General features: G+C 43.1%; 1 protein-coding gene across 3 annotated transcripts; it reads left to right on the forward strand.

Annotated features, from left to right (window-relative positions):
- The first annotated feature begins 587 nt into the window (after positions 1–587).
- Positions 588–21,460, forward strand: LOC129179355 (PDZ domain-containing protein 4-like). Of its 3 annotated transcripts, none has more exons than XM_054772502.1 (8): positions 588–2,569; positions 10,491–10,541; positions 10,925–11,235; positions 11,301–11,388; positions 12,528–12,626; positions 12,711–12,773; positions 13,581–13,682; positions 18,082–21,460. In XM_054772502.1, the coding sequence occupies exons 1-8, from the start codon at positions 2,510–2,512 to the stop codon at positions 19,909–19,911; spliced, it is 2,604 nt and encodes an 867-aa protein (XP_054628477.1). In that variant the 5' UTR covers positions 588–2,509; the 3' UTR covers positions 19,912–21,460. The 3 variants fall into 3 exon arrangements, with proteins under 3 accessions (XP_054628477.1, XP_054628485.1, XP_054628494.1); XM_054772510.1 differs by having other exon boundaries at positions 588–851; XM_054772519.1 differs by lacking the exon at positions 10,491–10,541.
- Positions 21,461–21,536: the final 76 nt, after the last annotated feature.

Genomic DNA, 21,536 nt, shown 5'->3' on the forward strand with positions numbered 1-21,536 from the left:
CTTCTCCCTCCACACCCTAAACAAGTCATTGTGATTACTGCGGAAAAAATTTTTCCACCCCATCTTTGCTTGCTCTCCCACACAGTCATTTGCATTTTGTCACTTGGCTTTCTTCTCTTTTTTTTATTCATTCTGTCACACCTGTTATTCACTTTCCCCCCCAGTATGCCTCCCCCATGTTTCCTATCTCTGCTTTTTTGAGGCAGTGCATGCCCTCATCTAAATGCACAGCCAGTGCTGAGCTCTCCACCTGCTTTGGGCATGAACAAGAGGCCTCGTCCTTCTATTTGTTGCCTTACAACAAGTCAAGGTGAATTGCTTACATGCGCTAATAAGGCCAATGAACTTCTCCCCAATTGTCTTCACCACTTCTTATTCCATTCACTTACATGTGGCTTCATGTGCAGTCCTGCTCAAACACAATGCAGACAGGCTTCCCTGCACTTGCTCTCTTGCCTGCAGACAAGCAAGGCATAGAGCGGCAGGCGGGAGCAAGGAGGAGGGAGAGGACAGCAAATGAGGTGTGGGCAAAATTATGGGGGGGACTAGCAAAGAGAGTCCAGCCCTGAAAACAGAGAGAAAGAGGGTGGGGGAAGAAGAGGGAACACTTGTAGTGTAAAAAGCAGCTTCAGTAGTAACAGCTCAGTGCAGAGTACTGACAGGCAGGCTCTCATCAGTGGGGAACAGCCGCCTATTGTGTTCCCCACGCTGCAGTGGGGGGCGGCATTCACCATCACGCCCAAGGGGAGAAGCCGAGAAGTATCCTCCAATCAGCCAAGGATTATTTTTCTCTTCTTGTGAGGCTGCTGCTGTTGCAGATCTGTCTCAGACATACTGGGATGCTGGCCATGGTTTGTACTTCTTTGCTCAAACACTATTCTGTGGATTTGTCACATGGACTGAGTGGCAGAAGAGAGGAGGATAAAAATGGACTTGAATTTTCCTTCTGCAAACTAAAGGGAGATTAACTTTAACAGATGCACAATTGTTTCCCGAGGACGCGCGCTTGTCCTTAAAGTCAGAATTCTATGTTATTTTATTCCTCATTCCGTGTGTGCTCTTCTTAAAGCAAACAAGCGCAGGTGTTGGACTGCACTGATTCTATCATGGGAGTTAAGCTGTAAAAGCAGAGGTAGTTCTGACACTGTTGCATGTTCTGTCTTCACTTGGACTCAGGTTGTCAAGCTCCTCTTGGAGGTTCCTTGAGCGCTGACACTTTTCCTGTGCTCTTGCATGTGTAGTTTCCGAGTGCGCTCATATGTCAGGCTTCGGGATTACAGCGCCTCTGGAGCGGATACAGGTGTAGTGAAGCCTTGATCAAGGATTAGCTGCTGTAATAGCTTGTCACCGGAAGCCTGCGGAGCCACGGACACTTCACGCATGGCTCAAGCTGCGACTGCATTGACACTTGCTGCAAGAGGATTACAGATAAAAGGTTAAACCAACATGATTAGACTCAGAGGTCAGAAACAAGGTTTGAAAGACAGCAGGGAAGGTTATATTGCGATCGTGCTTCCTTTTAATTCAGATCCTCCTTGTGGAACGCAAGCTGAGGGTAATATCAGTAATATCAGTGAGGACAGTTAAAGATGATCGAGCAGAGAGCAAAAAATGAAACTTGTGAAAATCTTGGCCTCTGTAATAGTCAAGCACAAAATCCAATCAGATTAGATATTGATTTCGCTGGTGAGACGGGATACTTTATTGTCTCATTTGTCATCTCAAGAGGTCACTATCTTCATTTTAAACTGTCATTCAGTCTCACCCTGCAGCAGGCAGCTAAGCTCATACAATCAGTAGCTTGATAGTTTTCATGGTGTCTGGCAGCAGATATAAATATGATGACTTTCTGCCGAAGTTTACAACGGTCTATGTTCAATCAGAGGTTGGTTTCCTCAGCCAGTGGTTAGTGTTTGCAAGAGATGAAGACATGTGAAGCTTGTATATGACAGCATAATATTTCAATATTTCATTGAAAGGCCACAGAAAGGGGGAAACAAAGCACATTTATCTAACCATCCACTTCCAGAAGCTTCAAGGAGTGCCTGAACGGTAGCAAAACTGTTGGAAAACGGAACTGTTTGACAGAACGTAAGGTGACTTCACAGAAACCCCAAAGCAGAGCACAGCAAGCGGACTGTCAAATCACTTTTGTCAAGACACTGGATTGAAAGGGATGCGTCTGAAAGAAGCACAAACTTTTTCAAACGGACGATTATATCCACAATGGAAGAATATGAGTGACATGTTTTGCCAAGACAACAAATGCTCTATAAAGCATCTGACTTCTGAACAAAGCACAAGACAAGTGGATCCCAGCACACTGTGATTTTGGCAGGGATGAGTTGTATGTGAAGCTGAGGAAGAGGAGTGTTATAACACAGCAAAAGAGGGTGGGGCATCCCACTGACACAGACAAAGACCTAAACAGAAACTGTTCTGGCGTAAGAAACAGTCGTCGGATCGCTGCTTTGGACCTGCGCGGTCCTGCAGTGTGTCAAACGTAACGATGGGGTGCAACATGTGCGTGGTCCAAAAGCCAGAAGAACAATACAGGGTCATGTTCCAGGTGAGCCCTCACCCTTGTATCATTCCCAACGGCTGTCTCACATATTTTCTTTCCTTTCTCTAGGACAGGTCATTAAACATCCTTTTTGGGAGGCACCTTAAAGTCCCATTTTAGCTCTCAGTCCCAGGGATCCGATATTGATTTCCATAATTGACACATTCTCCGAACCTGCAGACAAGGATCTTCTATTCTATGTATATTTTGACATTGTTAGTTGCAGGTGGAATGGCAATTGTTCCATTATTGAGGTATAGCGAAGATAAAATGAATGGTGGATAATGTTTGGTCTTTTCTTGATTGATGATTCAATCCTGGATATTGGGAAAATAAGAACACAAAAACCTGAAATAACGATCACGGTTTTATTGAGTGGCTCGGATCTAAAAAATAATTGCACCCTGTAAAATGACTTGCAGTCATTTGTGATGTTCTGTTTGCACACAATTTCTACAAAAAGAAAGTACAGGAAAGTACAAGAAGTACTTTGGAAAGCCAATCAAGCTTGCATGTCTGCCGCTGTCACGCGCGTTAAGTAGGGTCTTGAACGCCTTCTGTTTTGCTTCTAACACACTGCAGCTGCAAACAAGGAGCTAGGCTATACTTATGGGGGCAAATGACTCCACATGAATTAAACATTAAATTAATTATGTAATGATATCTAAAAGTCATGTGGTGCCCATTTCATCACGACTGGTATAACTGACATACATTTTGGTGAGTGCAATGTTTTATTTGCCACTATATTTCATGAAGTTAACATTGTACAGGTATCTTTTTTTTTACATGTTTTTTGTCACGTGGCTGTGAGTGAACACTGCAAAAAATAAGCAAGTTTTGAATGCACCTCAACTTTAATTTTTGACTCCCTTGCCAGGTTTTTAGTCAGCAGGTCCGGAGAAAATGTCATATTAATTGCAGTCACTCTGCACAATATTATCAATCTCATTATACTGTACTGTATTAGCCAATCAAAATAATTCTAGTAAGTGAAGCGATGAACAAATAAATAAATGAACAATAAATGAACAATTCTGTTCATGTTGTTGTATTCATGTTTTGAAATAGTCAGTTAGTCAGGCCAATTACTGGCATTTATGAGGAGAGTGATTGTATGGATTAAGATCAGAACAAGTAGGGTAAAGTCCCGAAAGGTGGAGAGGGCGTAAACAGAGTGGAGCCAGAGAGGAAGCACGATGGATAGGTTGTTAAGGATGGACTCAAATGAAAGTGAGTGAGAGAGAGGTTGCCAGGGTTACAGCCTCAGCACCACCTGCCAACTGGGACCTCAGAGCTTATCTAAGCTTGTCTGGCGGTGCAGTGCCCAAGGACGCTCCTGATGGTGACTAGGTAATACATGCGGTGACCCAACATAAGCCTTGATCACAAGGCTTGAACAATCATCAGCACTCACAGGTGTGCAGTGCAAAACTGTTGTTGTCTGTAAGGCCTGATGTGCCATTTGGGATACTACTGCATCACAGGGGCCCAGACTACTTAATAGGGCTGCATCTGGTGCCAGAAGCAAGAGAGGCGAAGCCTGAGCCCCTGTAAAGGGATGCTCATGAGATGTGCAGGGAAAAGGAGACAATCAGAAAAGTCTTCTTTTTCTGCTCTTTGGCCTCATGTGTCAGAAGCAATTTATTTGATGGAGCAGAAGTGTATAGACAGGCTTGAGGCCCCTTTCAAAAAATCAACAGGGTGCTGTGGAAGACTGTGTATGATGTGCTCATGAAACCAGTAAGGGCTGGGATGTTTCATTGTGATTCAGTCAGAAATGGCTCGGGCTGTGTGCATGTAAAAATGTGTTCAAGCAGGAATGAATGCAGGCTTTTCAAAATGAGGTCTCTTGAGCCTGAAGGATTTGTCTCGACACAAAATGTGTGTGTTGTTGTCATCTGGTTGAGCATTTGTTTTGAATAGGTGACATGTTCAGTGTCATGACGTTATGGTTTGTAAAAAGAAAACAAGCATGAGCTGTGAGGTGAATAATGCACAATGCAACCACAGACTGTTTCTTTCTACAAGCTCCAGTCTCAACATAACAGCCAAAGCATCATTAATCCAAACATTATGTTGCTTAAATAATAATCATATAAAGCGAGGAGATTACATCTTCCTCGTCAAATCACTGAAGTGCTCAGTTTTCCCTTCAAAGCTATGTATATTTGTGTTTATGTAAAAATTATGTGTTCAAATGAAATAAACTCAGCATTAGTAGTGCAGAAGGTGCAGGTGGTTAAATCAAACCATGTTAAATCAGTTGGCTCTCTTGCCAAAGGACTAAAACTCATACATTATACATCCGGCCTCAGCAATGTTGTACGCCGGTGGTGGTTGTTGCACACCCACCAATCGATTGCAACCCAAAGCCTCCTCGACTACAAAAACATGCAAAAGCCAAATGTACAATTTATAGTCAGTTGTTAAATGGGGTGCTTATGAATTGGGCAAGACTTAACATGCAGAGCAAACCTTTTTTTTCTGCTACTGTGATGCTGGTTTCAAGGGAAGCTGCTGCCATGGCAACCGGTGTCATTAAAAAAAATCTCTGTGTGCGTGTGTGTGTGTGTGTGTGCGTGTGTGCACACTTAATTCAAAATAGCACGAATAAACCAATAATTGCAAACAATTCAATGTTTGCAGTGCATTTTATATATGAACCTCAGTCATAGTCATCACTGTATATCTTACGTTGTAATTGTAATTTTAATTAACTGATAGCAAAAATGTCACATAAAAGCAAACAGTTGTTTTTACTCCAGTTTTAGGGGTTTTCCAATTACACACGAGTAACATTTTTGTTGTTGTATATTTACAAATATCTTATCCAAATAATAAATAAATAATGAACCGTACACATTCAGTTTACATGTATGTGAATATGTTTTTACTCTTTCTTCCATTATATTATGGGTTTTAGTATTAGTTTAGAGTTAGTTTTTTCAGTATTTTTAAAATGCGTTACATGAAATGTCCTGTATTGTCTATACTCTCTCTTAGATAACATTTTGTGCTTTACAATATTATAATATATAATGCATTTCTCCAGGTAGTTAAGACCTTTTAATGTCTCACAACATTTGGAATTCATTTATCAAATTAAATTCACCAGACTGGCCTTTAATTTAATTTCACCCGGAGCAAACATAGATGTAATTACCTCGTGGAAACTGACTTCTCGTTATATATTACATTGGATGTATTTATATATAGCCTTCCTAACATCTGTGGGCCTCATCAGCGTGGTTGCAAGGCTCAGTGATGTCAGACAACAGGGCTTAGTGCTGCACTAGGTCAACTGTTCCCAGCATTGATTGATTCTGAGAAGGTGACTGTTCATGTCTGCATAGCATGGAGAGAGAGAAAAAAAATCCATTGTTGTGGAATCAAACTGGGCAATAGGGCAGGCTTAGTCTGCATTGACTCTGTGGAGCTGCACATGCAAACCTGAAAAACAATGTATGCATTTATGTGCACATTGATATGCAACATAATTCTCCATAGTCCTGTCCCTCCCCCCGCTGTACAGCAACTCTTTCAGATAAAAACTAATTATGCATCAACCACTTAGTTATTTCCCAGGAGCTCCCATTGTGTTTATATACAAGAACCCTGATCCTGTCTCACTCGCTGTTTACATTCACCCAAACAATTCCTTGAGAGCTTGTTTTGTTTTCCCACAATTTCCTTCCATCATTAGCCTCCTCCCAGCCTTCTCGCTCTCCTTTAGCAGTCTGGATTTTGATCTCTTTCATCTCCATCCAACCTCCACCACTTAGCTCCACAGCCCATACAGTCACCGCCCACCTCCTGCTGCGAACACTATTTTTTCTTGCTGCAGCAATTTCGCTGAATTTTAGTTGATATTAATTAGGGCTGTCAAAAATAGCGCGTTGACGGCGGTAACTAATTTATTTAATTAATTACGTAAAAATGTTTTGCGCAATTAACACATACGCATCATGGCAAGCCTCTGCTCTCTGTTATGACGACAGATGGCGGCCCACAGAACCACACAGAGTCTCTGACGCTGTTTTTAACTTTATTCCTACCTGAACACATCAACAGCAGTGCAATTACAACATCATATATGTACCTCCAACTCCGAACAAACACATCTCTAGTCCATTCCTCATTGTAACAACAATTCCTCATTGTCGCTAGACAAACCGCAAGATGCATTCACGAACACTCAGAACATTACAACAACGTCTTTATTATGCATGTATGTGTGGTCTAGATAAACAGAAATGCAAGGGAAAACAATAAGTGGATAGTCTTAATGCAGAAGTGCAATTTGCTGCATTTAGGTATGCTCAGAAAGCCCCCCCAGCTTGGTGCCTTTGTGCTGGAGTCCTCCCTGGTAAACGAGAGGGTCACTTCCTTACTTAAGGGGGAAGCAGTGTCCAGTCCACACTGTTTACAGTAGGGACTGGGGCCTGCTGACCTCGCCTGACGATATAGTTGGGCGTTGGAAGGAATACTTTGAGGCCCTTCTCAATCCCACTCACATGCCTTCTATATAGGAAGCAGAGTCTGAGGGCACGAATGCGGACAGCAGCAAAGCTCAGGTGGTTGACAAGTTTTGCCCTGAATTCCTCAAGGCTCTGGATGTTGATGGACTGTCTTTGTAGACATGTCTCTTACACATGGCGTGGAAGTCGGGCACAGTATCGTTGGATTGGCAGACCGGGGTGGTCGTCCCCCCTTCAAGAAGGATTACAGGTGGGTGTCTTCCAACTATAGTGGGATCACACTCCTCAGCCTCCCTGGGAAAGTCTATTCCAGAGTGCTGGAGAGAAGGGTACGACCGTCGTACCTCGGCTACAGCAATGTGCAATGTGGTTTTATGTCCTGGTCGCAGAACACTGGACCAGCTCCACACCCTTGCAAGGGATACATGGGAGTTTGTCCAACCGGTCTACATGTGTTTTGTGGACTTGGAAAAGGCATTTGGCCGTGTCCCTCGCAGTGTCCTTTAGGAGGTGCTCTGGGAGTACAGGGTTGGTGGCATGCTACTACGTGCCATTCGGTCCTTGTACAACCAGACCACGAGCCTGGTTCGCATTGCCAGCAGTAAGTCAAGCCTGTTCTCTGTGAATGTTGGCCTCTAAGGCTGCCATTTGTCACCAATTCTGTTCACAATTTTTATGGACAGACTTTCTAGGAACAGCCAAGGCGTCAAGGGGGTCCAGTTTGGGCACCTTAAGATCTCATCTTTGCTATTCGCAGACGATGTGGTCCTGATGGCCTCATCGGGCTGTGACCTTCAGTGTTCACTGAGGCAGTTTGCAGCTGAGTGTGAAGCTTCTGGGATGAGACTCAGCACCTCTAAATCTGAAGCCTCGGTTCTTAGTTGGAAAAAGGTGGATTGCACCCTACGGGTTGGGAGTGAGGTCTTGCCCCAGTTGGAGGAGTTCAAGTAATTTCGAGGTCTTGTTCACTAGTGAGGGAAGGTTGGAGGACGAGGTCGACAGGCGGATCGGCTCAGCCTCTGCAGTAATGTTGTCGCTTTGCCATCGTGGTGAAGAGAGAGCTGAGCCAGTCGATTTATGTTTCCATCCTAATCTACAGTCATGAGCTTTGGGTCATGACCATAAAAACAAGATTGCGGATACAAGTGGCCGAACTGAGTTTCCTTCATAGTGTGGCTGGACTCATCCCTAAGAGATAGGGTGAGGAGCTCGGCCATCTGGGAGGAGCTCAGAGTACAGCTGCTGCTCCTTCATATCAAGAGGAGCCAGTTGAGGTGGCTCGGGCGTTTAGTCCGGATGCCTCCTGGTGAGGTGTTGCAGGCATGCCCAGCCGGAAGGAGGCCCAGAGGCAGACTGAGGACACACTGGAGGGATTATGTCTCACAGCTGGCTTGGGAATGCCTTGGTGTTCTCCCAGTGGGAGTGGAAGAGGTGGCCAGAGACCAGAAAGTGTGGACTTCCCTACTGAGACAGCTACCCCCATGACCTGAACCCAGATAAGAAAAAAAAAAAATAGATGGATGGAAAAATGAAAATGGATGAAAAATAGAAACATTTAATAAATATGGTTAAAATTAAATAAAGCGAAATAATTTGAATAAATTATTAATAAGAAATATTAACACATTAGAATAAGTGGAGACATTAAATAAAAACATTGTGGACAAAAATATTTAAAAAGTAAACATGTAGCCTGAATCAGTTTATAAGTAATTAATTTCTGCATATAAATTGAGCAATAGTTATTGGTGATAATGAATAAATAAAAGTGGGTCTTATTAGCACAGGAGTGCCTAATATTGTAACCCAGTGAGTGTAGATGTGATGGCCTACTAACCCAGAGATGTGTTTAATGGATGCTCCATCAGGTCTGGGTAGACAAGTGCTATTACCCAGCATGAAGTCCTCTTCAAAGCAATATGAGCACCCTCATTGATAATGAATGAAAAAGCCCTCCTCCCTCCACCATGCTGCACTCACTCAGTATTCATACCTGTCACTCATAGACAGCCTTTTTCTGATACCTTCTGTCGTCGAAAGTGAAAATGACACGGGGGAAATGCTTACAGTAAGACTTGATTAAGGATGCTTAAGTATCTTTGTGAACAAGCACTAATTCCACAAGCACCTGGAAGAGATCAAACGTCTTATTTGTTGCCATGTTAGGAAGCACATTAAGTGGCAGTGAGATTTATGAAGGGACGTTAGTGTGAGGAAGGACAAACACACACAAGGCGATGGAGCGGCTGAAACAGAAATAGAGTACATTGGGTCGACATCTCCAAGGGAGGGACAGGGCAGACAGAAGTGCTGAGGCAGCACGGCGAGGTAAGTTCTACAGAGCGAAGAGGAAGCAAGATGAATGTGAGCGTGGGGACGCAATGGCAAGGAAGGAGGCAGAGTAGGGGTACAAAACAGGTTAGAACGGTGGAGCGCCATCAGAGAAATCACAAAAGGGGGGGGGGGGGGCAAGAATATTTACATCTGTTTTGTTGCACAAAGGAACAAGGATTGAAAATAGACAAGGAAAGAGAAGACAGGCCAGCAGCGTGTGTGCAAGCAGCGTTAAACCATACATTAGCAGCCACATGCGTCTCGTTATGCTCATTATGACCTTCGCATATGTGATGCCATCAAGAGTGGGAAATACATGTTAACTGTTCAGGATCATTTAAAGTGTAGAATGAATCTATGCAAATGAAAACCAGGAGACCATTTCAGATATTAGACTTAGCAGAGTGACTAAAGAGGAAAATGCAGCTGGCAGAGCACTGACAAAGAACATACCGCACAGCTTCCAATTTGGCCTTTTGACCCTCTCAACTGAGGACATTCTGGGTCAGATATCATTTAAAATGTCTTGTAAATAACAGCTACAATTGTTACTGTCAGAAAAGTATTAATGTAACAGCAGGTTTATTATTTGTAGCAGCTGTACTTTGCACTGGTGTAGAACTGCACTGCATCAGACTGAGAGGTATTTTTACTATTTTTTTTAACCCATTCGTGTAGGTAAATAAGGTCACAAACATCACTCCAGTGCAGTTTTAGATCAGACCAAACTAGAAATAATACACAATGTTAAATGAATATCTTACTGACATTGTCAGTTAAAACCAGTGTAAATATAATCTTTTTGAAAGGTATGTATTCTTGTATGCATTTACATTGTGTATTTGTAACATGGGGTTACTGTATTACATCATGTAAACTCAGCTTGAATAAAGCATTGATATGCACTGAGCGAGAATGCATAATTAAGCAGGGGTCATTAAACGTTTGTCTCATGAGAATAACATTGTTAAAGATATTTTACATGTAAACATATTACTTAATAGCTCCTCAACCAAAGAGCTCACCTCGGTGTGGGTTACTTCCTGCTATTGTCAGACTTCTGCAATAACCTTTAACTGCACCATTGTTGCTGTCCTTTCGTCTCTTCACAGAAGGGTCACGTAAGCGTGCCATGCTCTTTCCATGCTGATGGTCTCTTGAAGGTCTCAAGCTTTCTGCTCTACTGCTCATTGTGACGTGCATTTAGATATCAAAGCTTAAAGATTCTTTTGTCCCTGTCTTCTTCAACCAACACTGTCAGTCTTGTGACCTTTTCACCCATAATTCACGGATACATCTTCAGAGATTTAATTTCAGGCTACAGTGGGTCTTTGCTTTAGCTTGTTGCAGCTCTCGTCCAATGTGAACTAACCTTTCCTGTCAACGGGGGTAGTTTGTTCATCTTCCTGTCATCATCTGATGTCCACTTCATCCTAACTGATTCATATTAGCATCCATATGAGTCACTCGCGTGTGTATTTTGCAGCATGGCTAGCACTCCTCCAGGTTTCTAAATGCCACTTGCCTGATCATCTGCGTTCTTCAGGTGAACAGAAAGGAGCTCTCCCGCCTGTCTGGGGATCCCACACTGGACATAAGGGACCCTCTGCTGTCCAGCATACTGAGGCGTGGAGCACGCAGACGTGCAGGACCCACGGTGCCCCCTGCTGGGATGGTACCGGTCACCATGGGGATGGCCGACTGTGTGGACAGCTGCACCCAAACAGACATCAGCTTCCAACATATGTTGACTTTGGGCAAGAGCCGACAGCATCCCTGTGGAGCTCCACCTCCACCTAACCCTCCACCATCGCCCCCTTTACCCCCACTCCTGGAGCCATATCTACTCAATGAACTGTCAGTCACATAAGATTCTCTGTTGTCTAACACTGGAGCTGACTTTTTGTTTTTTGACTCTTCAGTTTTCTAGAACCTGTGTACTACGATCCTGCTGACTACTTTGATATCACTCAGCATGACGTCGACAGGCAGGACGAGCTGGAATATGAGGTGAGGGATGCTCAGACTTACCAGCAAGTTGCTGAGCTGATTTCCTCCGACAACTTTTCGTCAACTACAGACATTTTTCGAAAGGCAGTTTTGGTCCTCTGAAGTTTTTACCGTCGAAAAACAATTTGACTAGGGCTGCAACTAACGATTATTTTAATAATCGATTCATTGGTCGGATTAAAAAAAGCACATTTCCCGCTTTTAGCAGCACTCTCTTTAAGAATGCATGAATGGACCTTTTCCCTCCTCCCAAAAATCATAGCAAACGGCGAGGAAGAGGAATTTCTCTGACACCGAAATTGAAGAAGACAAACATCACAAACTCTGTACTGCAAATCCACAAGTCACTGGCACAGACTGCTACATGTGCATCACCAATAAGTAAATGACAAATAAATAAACTTTAGGGGCAGGCTTTGTGCTTGGCATCGGTTCGTCTGCTCTGGGGGGAGGGGCAGTGCCTTGTTTGATGACAAGATGATATGGCCTGCGCTGAACAGGCACAGCCATAGCTATTTGTACTTTCACTGTTCTACCACTAGGTTTTGTGTGTACGCACGGAAAGAGTTGTACATAAATGTACGCATTCTCCTACGCACAAGTACAAGTGGATAAATCCCATAGTTCGCACCACTGGGTGGTGGTGCAAATATTTGAAATTATTTCATTAATTTTCATATAATGTATACGAGTCTGTGAAAATCCGTCCATTTATATGCTTTTGAGTTTAACTATGATCAAAATGTTTAATTAATTATAATTCATTCATTCATAATTCTAGATCAAAATAATTGCTGCTTATTTTTCAGTGGAAAATGAGGTGTAATTGTATGTAAATTAGGTCTATTGACCACATATTCCAAAAACAAATGTAACATTTGTGATAATGAGTTGAACTGACGTTGACTAACAAGGTGAAGCACAGAAGCTGGTGATAAATAACAGTGGAATTTCTGTATAATGATAACTTTGTTATTACATTTCTGAACATATTTTGAACTTCATGTTGCTTTGAGGCGTAGTGCAGATATCATGGCACTGTTCAAGCAACTCAAGAACCCCCATGTCGCATACTCAAACCAGTTGTGTCCCCCCACCACCTGTGAAATCCAAATCATCTATGTCTCCAACTATTACAGGAGGTTGAGCTGTACAAGTCTCGTCAGCATGATAAACTCGGACTGACGGTGTGCTACAGAACCGACGATGAGGAGGATCTCGGGATATATGTCGGCGAGGTGAGGATGTCATCTGTATGGGCCTGCACTTTGCTGTGACTCACACCCGCAGTTTGTCTAACAAAGCCTACTGCTTTTGGCCAGGTGAACCCAAACAGTATTGCTGCTATGGATGGCCGCATCCGCAAGGGGGACAGAATACTGCAGGTGCAAAACACACACAACAGATGCAGGAATAGTAATGAAGGATGTGAATGATATCTTAGGCCACCATTAGATGTTGTTTTAGCAATATTTTAATGACCACATAGTGTATAACTAAAATGTCACTAAATAGAGTGTAGCCCTCCACCAAAGATGATTTGTTTACAAATTTTTTTTAATTAAATTGTGGGGTGCCATTATGATTCTGGGGTGTGGACTCTTTCTAGTGTATTCTTCTGAGGCGAACCGTGCTATAAGTACTTCTTAAGCCAGTCTTGTGTTTACGGAAAATTACGTTTTTAATCAATTCCCTGGAGGGCGTTTGTAACCACAAAACAACGTACACAGAAAGTCGTAAACTGAGGACCACTTGTTTGTTTATTATTGTGGTTTGCTGGGGTGTAGAACCGCATATGATATTGTTTCCCTCACATGCTGTATAAGAAAACCACAATTATTCTGTTTTGATGAATGAACAGTGGTTGTAGTTTGCAGTAGTGTGTAAGTGCACTTCATCATACCGAGACTTTCTCCTTATATTTTGGCTTCCTTCACAGCAGCAACATGGGGGCGGGGGAGTGTACTATTCAGCTTTCATTATGCTGTTGCAACCACAATTCATCAAAGCTGATGAGCTTAATGCAAAATTGTGACTACAGCGCTTGTATTGGCTCTCATTAAGGTTGGGAGTGCATAAATATACAGTATTTGATAGAACTGTACTGTCATGAACATTATTAGCACATCAGTGATGGATTCCTCTTAATAATGTTGGTATGAACTCAAGAGCTCTTCCACTCCTTCTGCCAGATCAATGGAGTGGACATCCAGGACAGAGAAGAGGCGGTCGCTATCCTTACCAGAGAGGACAGCACTAATGTCTCCCTGCTCCTCGCACGACCCGAGATAGAGGTGAGGAAATTGGATCGGGGGTCTACAGGGATCGAGCGCTACAAGGCTCAGTCTGGGCATGCTCGGCTAAAAATATATTCTTGTCCTTTATCTCCTTCATTACCACAATGTCACAATGTGGAAGGGTTTTTTTTTATGCTTACTTGCATCATGTCAGTTATCTTTGTAACATCACTAGTCATGAGATTAGAAAACGGGAAGGACACATGTGCAGACATATAATATGTTGCTGCAATGTTTCATATTTAAAATAGAAAAAGGTAATGAAATAAGGCCATTCATTGCTCAAACCCAGACATAAACCTCTCTCCATTCAGCATTTGCTTGAGGAACTATTGGGCACAGGAGAGCAACTCCTTGCACACATTCCTGTCATGTGGAAATAATTATTGGAATTATATATTCTGCAGTAGGAAATATTGCATACAAACATCCCTAAGGACCTACAATGCTCCCTGCTTAGAATGATGCCAGAGGAAGAACTCATCATCCATCCATCTTCTATGCCGCACATCCTCACTAGGGTCGTGGGTATGCTGGCGTTATTAGTTCAGTAAGTACACCCCTCACATTGCAGCAACCGTTTCATTATATCTTCTCAAGGGACACTACTATAACATTGATACACTTTAGAGTAGTCAGTGTACAGCTTTAAGAGCAGTATAGATGTACTGTTCTCTGAAAAGAAGCCAACACACAGCCGTTATTGAATAAAATAGCTGGCATCATATGTGAGTACACCTGTACGACAGTGTGAGCACCACTGTTATCTATGCCTTAATCCTCTTGGGCATGAACTCACCAGAGCTGCACGGGTTGTTACTGGAATGCTCTTCTACTTCTCCATGACGACATCATGTAGTCGGTGGATGTTGGAGGACACCTTGTGCTCCTCCACCTTCTGCTTGAGGATGCGCCACAGGTGCTCCACTGGATTCAGGTCTGATCTGAAGACATACTCGGCCACTCCATCACCTTTATCTTCATCTTACTCAGAAAGGCGCTTGTTATCAAACAGTTTCCGAAGGGAAGGGAGCATGCTCTGCTTCAGAATGTCACAGTACATGTTAGAATTCATGTTTGAACAGCAGCTACAAAGTATCACAACTATCATATGGTCCCCTGAGAAGATACTGTATATTGTAATAAAAATGTCTGCTGAGGAGTGAGGAGTGCACTCACTTTGAGACACTGTAGGTCGGTAATACACCATAACAAACAATTACATCATTGTGTATAAAAAGGGCATGGCTCAGTATTTCAGTATTCCTCCCATAAACAAGGTGGAGTAAAGACACCAAAACCTGAAGACAGCAAAAAAGACAAATTATGCTTGTTCTTATGTGGAACCAGTCTGCCAACTTCAAGGTCACATTAAAAAAATGCAACACACATCACAAGCTCCCAACATGACATTTCTGCTAAATGTATTGAAAAGCAAATAGATTTCGTTCCCCTCCACCCTGTTCTGTATCATTGTTAAAAAGGCACACTCCCACGCTCCATGTAAGATCACCAAAATCTGTATGCAGGCCACATTTTATAGGGAGACTGCTAGAGGGCAGATTTAAAAGGCTGTCGTTTCAGCATAATGAGCCTCCACACACGCACACACAGCAGTTCATACAAGTCCTTGTACTTGGAGAGATGACTACTACCTTGAATACCTGAGAAAAGCTGCCATGAGGTCTCTTCATTCAGATTCAACAGAGGCAGGCAAGGTATGGGCTCATCAGAGGGAAATGCACAAGCAAAGATTAAAGTTTTATCTGCTGCCCTGTGGGAAAGTGGAGAGGGTTGTGCAGACGTAGTCCAGGAAAAAGAACAAAGATGTACAGGATCGATACCTTTTGCCGTCTGAATGCAATTCACGTGGAACCAATTAGGCGAAAGATCAACTGTGCTCTCAGGGGTGAGTCATCACTCGTTTAAGAGCATTTGCATGATATTCAATCAGTCACTGAGGAGATGAGAGAGCAACAGTGCATTAGGCTTGAGTGCATTTTAGTCTTGTACCTGTGTCCCTTTGTCATCAAAGCATCTGCACTACAAAACTAACACTACAAATTGCCAACCTGTTGCATTTTTGGGGGGGTGTTGTTTGTTTGACCCCATTAGTCGGATTGACATGAAATTTGTCTCAGTAAGCTCTACACCCACATGAAATTTATCACGCGTCTTTAGGGGACTAATAAGCACATGTCTGTAAAAGCTAAGCAAGATTCGTTGAAAAACAAGGCCGACATCATTCCAAAATGTCTTTGCAGGAACACAAGCAGGACGTGAGCTGGTTTGCATTGACGTCACCGGAACTCGGTCTTTTAAAAAAACTCTGTAAAACACAGCGTGCAGAGCCATCCAAATGCGCAAACCTCATCATCTGACACTTTGGTATCGTTTAACACGAGAATACACACGTTGGGTATTGAGAACATTTTCAAATTAGCACAATTGAACAGCGAATAACAGATTATGTGTTTATTCTATGGTTCACATTAAAATGACTCAGTGTGGTTCGTGAGTAGCACACTCTTCTGGTGAATATATGTAATATATATGTAATATATGTAAGAGCAACTGAGCTTCATAATAAATATACAATACAGTAGGCTTATCAATTTACCCGAAGAATTGTAAGATAATTCACTTCATTTTACAGATGAAGAGTAGCAATAGACAAACAATAAAATATAAACACAATAAACACACCCTCCTCTTTTATCCAGGATTACTGAAGATTAAGAAACATTTGCGTTTTAGCTCTCGCTGTGTAATACATGGCGAGGTCTACCACCGCGGCATCACGGTTCGCACATGCGTGATTCATACGCACTTTCGATGCTAGAGCTCCCCATCATCGCCGCGGAAGCTGACCGTACTTTACACTGCCGGCTTTTCGGTGGGGCCGACCTGTCAACAGCATCCGCTGCTGCTCAGTGAGAGCGCAATGCAGAACGATACTTGCTTTCACTTTTAAGTCCCCAAATTCCAGAAAACTCCCCAACGACGCCAGAAAAAGTCGCTGGTCGCTTTTGAGAAAATATGTCGGCAACGGGGGTTTTAAATGAAAACCAGATCTAGCGACAAAATCGCAAAGTTGGCAACACTGTACAAGACCCTTGTTCCGGGTTCAAGAGGACCCCATAGCTGTCCAAGATGCCTTTTTGAACTTTATAACCGGTTTTCTCAATAATTAGCCACTGATATATTCATGTAGTCTCTGTACATTAACACAATAATTGCGGGTCCCACAAATGCTTTACATTACCAGGATATATCGGATAATTGCATTCTTCCAACAGTTTGGGGAAGGACCTTAACTTTTTCTAGCATGACTGTCCCAGTACACCAAGCAAGGTACATATACAATCGTCCCTCGCCACATGAAACTTCAAATTTCACAGCTTCACTCTATCGCTGTTTTTCAAAAATCTAAATTAATCAGTTATGCTGTTTTGTGGTTGAATAAAGCCTATTATTAGTCCAAAATTATGCATATTGAAGCAAAGTTTGTGTTTGGGGGCTAAATGAAGTATTTTCAAGCATAACGATGGTAAATGAAGTTTGAATACAAATATAAAGCATTCAGAAGACACTACACACGCAATCAAAAACAAAAGTGTATGTATACGTATCTACGTAGCATTATCATTATCATCATCGAAGAAGTTGCAATCTGTTCACTGGTTAGTGGTTATGTATGCAAAACGTGTAGCAAATGAAACAAACCGTAGGTTAGCAACATGTAGTATCATACGTTTGTCACTAGGTGTCAGTAATGTTACATCGATGAGACAACACATGAAGTATTTGGTGATAAGGTTTTGTTTTGTTTTTTCCAAAATGGCGCCGTTGTGTGTGGCTGTCTTTCAAGCAGCTCTGTTCGTGAATTCCTGTTGGAGATAAATGAAATATCTATCATTCAAATGTGACTCTCCCAATGCTGACATTTGTGAGTCTGCATTATGTCTTATTTCTGACTTATTTTCTGTATTATGTCAACTATATTGGGTAATATGAGTGTAAAGATGACTATATGGGTGTTATTTCATGTCTGATAATGTTAAAAACTGTATTTTTCTATGCTCTAACTATGAAAATATTCCATTTATAAATAAGGAATCCTACCTGGCTACTACTTGCCACGGTCGGGTCTAGAACCAATTAACCAGGATAAATGAAGGATTGCTGTATGGGCATGCTTGGATGAGTTTGGTGTAGAAGAAAAGTCTAACCAGAGGAGTGGAAGCTGTTGTAGCGAAAGAGGAAGGGTCCAACTGGTGTCCCAATACTTAGTATTTCAGCAGTTTTCATATAAGGTTTGATGAGTCTCAAAACAGATTTTAAAAAAAAAGAAAAAAAAGAGTGCATTTATTCCAACAATTTTCTCTTTCATTAGAATGACAACCAGCCGGACCCAGATGAAGCAGAACTGGAACCACTGGACAATGCAGTCCATCTGCATGGCAGTCACAGAACCAAAAACAGCACCTCTGTCCCGACTTCCCCCCTTGGTGGCGTTGCTTGTGGTGGCCATGGCTGCTTAATGAGCAGAGATTCGCCTGATTTGCTGCAGACGGTGCTGAGCATCAGCCAGGAGCTGGACAGTGGAGTGGGCCGCACAGACGAAAGCACGCGCTACGAGGAGTCTTCAGAACACGACCTTCTGGGAGACGACCACACCAGTGCATCCAATACCAACGCTACCAACACACCTGGAAGCCTGCGCAAGTTTTCATCCAACCGAGGCGACACAGTGTCGTTGGTGTACTCCCAGGACCTCCAATTCAGCACAGACTCTCTCTTAGGTCTGGACTGTGTCAGTGGTGGAGGGCTGGATCAGTTGGAGCCAAGCGACAGAATGATGATGCCTGGGCTGACTGAAGAAGACTGCGAGCGTTACAAAGAACTTCTGGAGATCAAGTGTTACTATGAGAAGAGCTGCAGCGTGTCACTGGACGAGAACAGGAACGAGAGCCTGACCCAGCAGGAGATGGCGCTCCTGGAGGAGGAGCTGCGCCACTTGGAGTTCAAGTGTCGAAACATCCTGAGGGCTCAGAAGATGCAGCAACTGAGGGAGCGCTGCCTCAAGGCTTGGCCGCTGGAGGACAAGAGCGCACGCTTGGAAGAGTCCCGTCACCACGCGCTGTCTGACATCAATGAGCTTCCAGAGAGGGAGCGCTCTGATAAGGACAGCACAAGTGCCTACAACACTGGAGGGGAAAGCTGCAGGAGCACCCCACTTGTCAACGAGCAGCACCATTCACCTTCCACACCCAGCCTGGAAGGAGGAGAACCTCTGCTCCTGTCAAGCTCCTCAAGACAGAGAGAGAGGGCGAACCGAAGTGACCGAGGGGATGGGGTCCATGCAAACCTCAACCAAGCCTCCCACTCTCACAGGAGAGGATCCAACCCTGGAGCTAAACTTAGCTCCTTGTCCCGAGATGGAGGAGCTCGCAGGGGCTCGGACGGAGGGGCGAGACGTAATTCTAAAGCTAATGAGACAAGCGTGAGGCCTGGAGGACGCAGTGCGGAGAACAGTCCTTACATGTCCCGCCGTCAGAACGAAACAAAGCTTCCTCAGCGCTACCTGAGCTGCATGCAGCTGAGGTCCCCCTCGACCTGCGAGAAGCTCGGCGGACTCAGAGATGGACCCAGAGAGGGCACAGACGACCCCCAAGGAGGAGACGTCAGCCCTATGAGTTTGGGTAGCACTTGTAAAGATGTTGCCCCCATACCCTTGTCCCCTCGCATGGAGTGGAAGGTGAAGATCCGCAGTGATGGCTCACGCTACGTGGCAAAAAGACCTGTGAGGGACCGCCTCCTGAAGGCACGGGCCATGAAGATTCGAGAAGAGCGGAGCGGCATGACTACGGATGACGATGCAGTGAGCGAAATGAAAATGGGCCGCTATTGGAGCAAAGAGGAGCGCAAGCAGCAGCTACAGAAGGCCAGGGAACAACGCCGGCGCCGGGAGATGATGATGCAGAGCCGCCTCGACTTCCTCAGGGAGCGGGAACAGGGTGGCATGGTGGGGCAGCAGGGGGTGGTGACGCAGCAACAGGAAGCCACCTCTATCCTGGAGCTGTGCCAACGCAGGAGCACGAAGAAGCGCAGTCGCAGGATTCTGGACAACTGGATCACAATTCAGGAACTGCTGACCCACGGGAGCAGGTCTGCTGATGGGACCAAAGTTTACAACCCACTGCTGTCTGTCACCACAGTCTGAGATGAAGAGACAAACCATTAGGGAGAAAGGGTTACACAAGGATCTATCCTATGAGGATACTCTTGAACAAAATCAAGTGTTTGTGTAGGTGATTGGAACCAGATGAAAAAAAGATGAGCAAGTGACAAAATATAGTCAGCGACTTATTGAAAACTGTATTTAAAAACAAACATGTTGTTCATCAGCCCAACAAAAGCCTTAAAAAGTCAAAGTCTGTGCTAAAATGTGACGAATTTCATGTCATTACCTCCTGATGACAAAAAGGAGGGTTTCTTTGAAAATGGAAAGATTGTTAAAACTGCACAAACACTTGTTGCTAAGGTTGGACGCAGAGTGACTTTAAATTTCTGAAAAGATCGTTAAGGTTATGACAAAAATGTCAAGTGGTAAATTTACCTGCAATCCAGACTTTTTTAAAAAATCTGTATTTGCTGGGATGTGTAGCAGCCTGGACAACGCCACATTTTAAGTCTCAAATTTAACAAGCAACTACAAAGCACAAATATTTGTATTTAGATTTTTGTGCAAACAAAAGGTCAAAATAAGATGGGTATTTAAAAAAAATAAAAAAAAGTTTGGGTGTGGCAAGGCAGAAAAATACATAGCCACTTGTTTCTTAAACGAAAACAGCGTCATCTGGTGGTTGGCTAGTGGCGGAAGCCTGGAAACGGAGATGATCATCACGTTGTATTAGAAATGAGTTGAAAAGAAAATATCAAGTGCGCTGAATTTTTACAAGAATTCTGTTCTGTCCAAGTGTGCCAACAAAAAGATCATCCTGAATTTCCCGTTTTACACAGCAGATCTCATGGTGCTTTTGGAGGATCTTTTTTTAAGCCAACATGTAGATGAATGTGACACATAACGGTAGTTTCAAAACTAAATAAAGCACAACTGCTAACAGCAAAACACCGATAGTGGTTTTAAAAAGCACATTTTCTGATATTTTCCTTCGTTCGGCTATTCAAAACATCCTGTTCACTGACTAAATGGTTAAAACTAAAGTGATCCATCAGTCACACATTCAGCTGTCGCATTCCCTTTTCTTTTCAACAAAAAATTGGGTTTATAATTTAACTAAGTTAACGTGTAGATGAATGTGACAGACAACGGTAGTTTCGAAACTAAATGAAGCACAACTGCTAATAGCAAAACACTGATAGTGGTTTTAAAAAGCACATTTCCCTATATTTTCCTTCCTTCGTTTGGCTATTCAAAACATCCTGTTCGCTGACTAAACGGTTAAAAGAACTCAAGTGATCAGTCAGACATTCAGCTGTAGCGTTTCTCTTTAAACAAATTTGGTTTATAATTTCAATTAAGAGCTGCACGCAAAAAACAAAAACTAGATGACCTCGTGCCCTTCCATGTGAACAAAGGTTTTTTACATGCATGCTTGATATCGAGGCTGACTTTTACATGTACTTTCAGACCAACTGCATTGACATACTGTGTGTGACTATACTAGCATAGATGACAGTAACGTGATTGTTTGCTCAATGTTGTGTCGTCCAGTGAGTTCCATTTTGCAGCAAATGCTTTTCTTAAATAAATGCTGTTAATGAACGTTTGGTTTTGTGTTTTATATTTGTCACTGCTGACCTTGACACGTGTTAAAAGGAAAG

This window comes from Dunckerocampus dactyliophorus, chromosome 1, assembly GCF_027744805.1.
Source record: "Dunckerocampus dactyliophorus isolate RoL2022-P2 chromosome 1, RoL_Ddac_1.1, whole genome shotgun sequence".
NCBI lineage: Eukaryota > Metazoa > Chordata > Actinopteri > Syngnathiformes > Syngnathidae > Dunckerocampus > Dunckerocampus dactyliophorus.

Coding starts and splice junctions, on each gene's coding strand:
- LOC129179355 (XM_054772502.1), top strand. CDS start 2,510: ATGGGGTGCAACATGTGCGTGGTCCAAAAGCCAGAAGAACAATACAGG. Junction 12,774..13,580: donor AGGGGGACAGAATACTGCAG/GTGCAAAACACA, acceptor TCCTTCTGCCAG/ATCAATGGAGTGGACATCCA. Junction 13,683..18,081: donor TCGCACGACCCGAGATAGAG/GTGAGGAAATTG, acceptor CTCTTTCATTAG/AATGACAACCAGCCGGACCC.